The sequence below is a fragment of the Musa acuminata genome, chromosome BXJ3-2 (assembly GCF_036884655.1).
Source record: "Musa acuminata AAA Group cultivar baxijiao chromosome BXJ3-2, Cavendish_Baxijiao_AAA, whole genome shotgun sequence".
NCBI classification, from domain to species: domain Eukaryota; kingdom Viridiplantae; phylum Streptophyta; class Magnoliopsida; order Zingiberales; family Musaceae; genus Musa; species Musa acuminata.
Genome location: NC_088350.1, coordinates 18,549,736 through 18,554,158, shown reverse-complemented (window position 1 = coordinate 18,554,158; position 4,423 = coordinate 18,549,736). Strand labels below are relative to the sequence as shown.

The following is a 4,423-nucleotide window of genomic DNA, read 5'->3' as shown; positions in this document are numbered from 1 at the left end:
GCTTCTTCAATTATTGTTCTTATCTTCTATTCTTTTTATCAATCTTCACATATGAATTTTATGCACCAAACTTTAGTTTAAACCAGCTCGAGAAGATCATTGATTGTTCTTCGTATGCTCTTCTCCTTTGTCTTTGATCCCAACCTCAACAAATGGCTGAAAGTGAAGAGGGATTAATGCCAATGGATAACATCTGAATTCCCCAATCTCCTTTTCCTCTGGTGATAGATGAACAAATACCATGCCTAGCAAGGAGACAAAAGGGAATCACATGCTTATTCCATATTCCATGAGAAGCAGCACCATGCACAGCAGAGTTGTTGTTCTTGACGGGCAGTATGTATCTAATATTCTGCTGCTTTCTTGCCGCAATGAGTCAACCAGACTTCTCAGACTCGTGTCATCGATCGACTGTTATGAGAGCATCTGCGGATTGAATCCATCTCTCGCAACAAGTACAAACTCAAACTCACCAATCAAGCTTAGTTCCTCCTCACAACAGTTGAGGAATCTAAAGTTTGCAGCTCCTGAAAGCATTAGAGAACATGATGTCTCTTTAGGTCCAAAATTCTCTTGGCAAGCATGAGGTTCTTCCTTTTTCTTTAATCCATCTTTCGCAAAAGAGAATGGATATCGACGGATCGATTCGCCTGCGCATGGGACAAGCTAAAGTTGTTCCCACAAAGAAAGTTGCTGTTATTGATGCTGCTGCAGAATCTTTAGTCCATCGGAGAAGTGAGAACAAAAGTTGCAGGAGATGATGGTCCAGCGGCAAAACAGGACGTCTCTTTTCGAGTTTTTGGTGCCAAGATTGGATCGGCGAAACCACTTTTGTTCCAATGATTCCGTATTCTCTTTTGCATCTGCCTTATAAAGGGCGAGCCATGGTCATCACTAACCAGCAAGAGGAGCAGCTCATGAAGCAATTGGTTTCCGAGATGGATAATTCTTCTCCTTAGATCAAGGAAAAGGAAGGTAAGAAGGAACGATGGCGGAGAAGTTTGAATCATCATCTACCTTTTTCTCTTGAATTCTCACTGTGCGATACTGCTTTTGACATGCAGAAGATGTATCATCATCAGCATCATCACCAGGGACACAACAACATCCTTTCTTGTAGGACTGCGTTTCCTGCAGAGAAGCATTTGTTGCTGCAAGGAGGAAGTATCCCAGAAGATTCAGGACTGGTTCTATCGACTGATGCCAAGCCCAGGTTGAAGTGGACAGCCGAGCTCCATGAAAGATTCATAGAGGCAGTCAATCAACTTGGTGGAGCAGATAGTGAGTATATCATCATCATCATCATCATCATCAACAACAACAACAAGAACAACAACAACAACAACAACAACAACAAAAAAGAAGGCAGAATTCAACATAAACGTTCTCATCCGATGGCAAATGCATGTTGCATTCTGGGCTAAATTTAAGCTCATCGTTTTGCAGAGGCTACACCCAAGTCGGTCATGAGGCTCATGGGCATTCCTGGACTAACTCTCTATCACCTGAAAAGCCATCTTCAGGTCCTGATCGAATTCTTCTCCTTCTTCTTCTTTCTTTCTTGTTTCCTTTCTGTAACATTGGGAGATTGAGTTGTCGTTGTGGTATTGCAGAAGTACAGGCTCAGCAAGAATCTCCAAGCTCAAGCAAATGGAGCCGAGAGTGGTAAGAAGCAGCATCCGACTTTGAGTTGTCAGAGCAGGAAGAAAAGAAATGCAAGCTAAGACTTGTTATCTTACAGTTATAGGTTGTAAGCTTGCAGCAGAGAGAACAAGCGAGGGCAACGGATCACGAGCGAGCAACACAAACATCATTCCCCAGTCAAACAAGTAAGACAACAGCAACATGCAATGTAATAAACCATCGAGTGCAATAGATTGTTTACTGACATGAGCTTAATTGCAGAACATATCCGATAAATGAAGCACTTCAAATGCAAATTGAAGTCCAAAGAAGGCTACAAGAACAACTTGAGGTAAATTAGCTTTGATGAGATATATATCTATAGATATGAGATAAGCATGCATCAACCACTACACACTGTTGAAAGAGAACATACGGATTACTACTCATTACTGTGTGATTAAACAAGTGCCAGACCACCAATTTGAAGGCTGCAAATAAATTAGCTTTGATGAGATATTTGTTGGATGTGCATCATACTTCAAACACCAGCTTCTCTATAGAAGCATGGAATACACGAGAGAACGAGTCGGATTGGGATTGGGATTGGTATTCCTCTGTGTGAGAGAGAGAGAGAGAGAGAGAGAGAGAGAGAGAGAGAGATCTGACACCAATGTAAACAAACAGGTAAGACAATTAACTCAAAAGCTGGTAATGCTAAACAAAAGCAAACAAATAATATATCTCGAATAAACTTCAAGAAAGAAAAGATTCAGGAAGTCGCTTAAGTCCTTTTTGTTCCTTTCTCTGTTCATCATCCTTATAGTTTGGTGCTGTTACATGATGAGTGATTGATGCATGTGATCGCAAAATGGATCCGTGGCAGGTTCAAAGGCACCTGCAACTAAGAATAGAAGCACAGGGGAAGTACTTGCAGTCTGTCCTGGAGAAGGCTCAAGAGACACTTGGGAAGCAGCATTTGGGGACTCCAGGACTAGAAGCTGCCAAAGTTCATCTCTCTCAACTGGTCTTCAAAGTCTCAAATGAATGTTTCAGCAATGCATTGACAGGTCTGGAAGAAATCCCAGCCCCGAATACCCTACAAGTGCATCCACCCCAACTTGCTGACTTCTCGGTACAAAGTTGCTTGACATCATCTCACGGATCACAAAAGGATCTTGACATGGCCAATTTCCGCAGAAGTTTGAGAGCCTACATGCATGAGAATGCCAGGCTTGAAGGTTCCCAATCTGCATGGTGCTACCTGAATGAGCACAAGACTTTTCCCTCATCCATGTTTGGGGATTCAGAAAGGACATCTTTCAAAGTAGAAGATTTTGTGTCATCACTTCCCGTGAGGCCTCGGGTGGAAAGAGAAGGGGAAGCTGGTTCTGATGCCCAGCAAACGGAAAGAAGTGACCCGAATGGCAAGAGAACAGCAGAACAACAGGCGAGAGGAAAGCAATCAGACAGTTTTGGGCTGGCTGGTCACACAGCACAACTAGATCTCAATGCTGATGAAGACGATGAGGGTGCTACGAACAGCAAATTTGACCTGAACGGCTTCAGTTGGAGCTGATTTGCGGCAAGCATTATAAAGGCATAAGAACACTGTACATACTGAAATTGTTAGCTCGCTCTCTCTCTCTCTCTCTCTCTCTCTCTCTCTCTCTCTCTTCTCCTTGATCATCACAGGTAACCAAAACAAGTTATGGCTGCAACATTAAAGTGATTCCAAAAGACAGTCTGCAGGAGATGAAGCTAAGAAGAATGCATCTACAACAAACAAGTTTCCAGGAGAATGTTACTGAGAGCATCATGTTCTCAGATCTATGATATCAATGTCACCGGCAGTCACAAGAAATCCACAGTTCAGTACCATCATAAATAATACAAATTACACAAAATAGAGATCTTGTTTCGAGCATATGGAAGAACAAGTTCTGCGGGTTAATCACTTTTAGTTACCCCACTGCCACAGACATGGCAGGTTAATCCCTACTTCAGAGTGGTCATGAGTTTGGTGCATTAATAAGGAGGGGCAGGGGAGTAGTACTTGCAGTTTTGCCTCACGAGATGGTGGTCTTGCCTTCCCAAGTCATCATCCCTACTTGGAGAACCGAGGGCTATAACTCAATATCCTTATCAAAGAAGTCCAACTTAAGACTAACTAACTCAATAGAGAAAAGATTTTCCTCAACAGAATAGAAGATTTTCCTTCGTGAGTAGATGCAGCGAAAGCTACCGCGATGAGGAAGATGAGGATTGGCCGTGGAGCCTTTTAGGAATGTGACTGCAACGACGTTGGTCGCTGGCCGAAGACAAGGTTGAAGCTTCGCTTTTCTCAATGACGTTGGTCGTTGGCCAAAGGTAAGAGCGAAACTTCGCTTTTCTCACTGCTCTGATACCATGATGAAAAGAATAGAAGATAAGAACAATTACTGAAGAAGCTTTATTGAAGAAGTGAAGAAGCTTTATTGAAGAAATAAAAAATACCTCAATACGTTAACATGTTCCCTATCTATCTAACTCGAATCACCCCTGACACATCAAGACAACTCACAGCTACGGTAAATACTATTAAATCAGGCTGACTACAGAAGGTTAAATTCATACCCGACCTGAAAGAAAATGATGCTCTGAACCACCTCCCTCTCGGTCACTTAGACACCTTCATCTCAGGTGGAGTAGAGAAGCTTATCATCAAACTCCTCTCTATTATTTCGACTTTGATGTTTTCTTCTAGATATTTCTGGCCGAAGCACTCTTCCAGCTCTGGGTTAGGGTAGTGACTTGATTC

At 42.5% G+C, this 4,423-nt stretch overlaps 1 protein-coding gene across 2 annotated transcripts; it reads left to right on the top strand.

Annotated features, from left to right (window-relative positions):
• Positions 1 to 825: 825 nt before the first annotated feature.
• Positions 826 to 3,550, top strand: LOC135631054 (myb-related protein 2-like). 2 transcript variants are annotated; one of them, XM_065138441.1, is made up of 7 exons: positions 826 to 975; positions 1,065 to 1,281; positions 1,447 to 1,523; positions 1,614 to 1,665; positions 1,742 to 1,829; positions 1,906 to 1,975; positions 2,510 to 3,550. In XM_065138441.1, exons 2-7 carry the CDS (start codon positions 1,068 to 1,070, stop codon positions 3,200 to 3,202), a joined length of 1,194 nt encoding a protein of 397 aa, XP_064994513.1. In that variant the 5' UTR covers positions 826 to 975; positions 1,065 to 1,067; the 3' UTR covers positions 3,203 to 3,550. The 2 variants fall into 2 exon arrangements, with proteins under 2 accessions (XP_064994513.1, XP_064994511.1); XM_065138439.1 differs by having other exon boundaries at positions 1,065 to 1,365.
• The last annotated feature ends 873 nt before the right edge of the window (positions 3,551 to 4,423 follow it).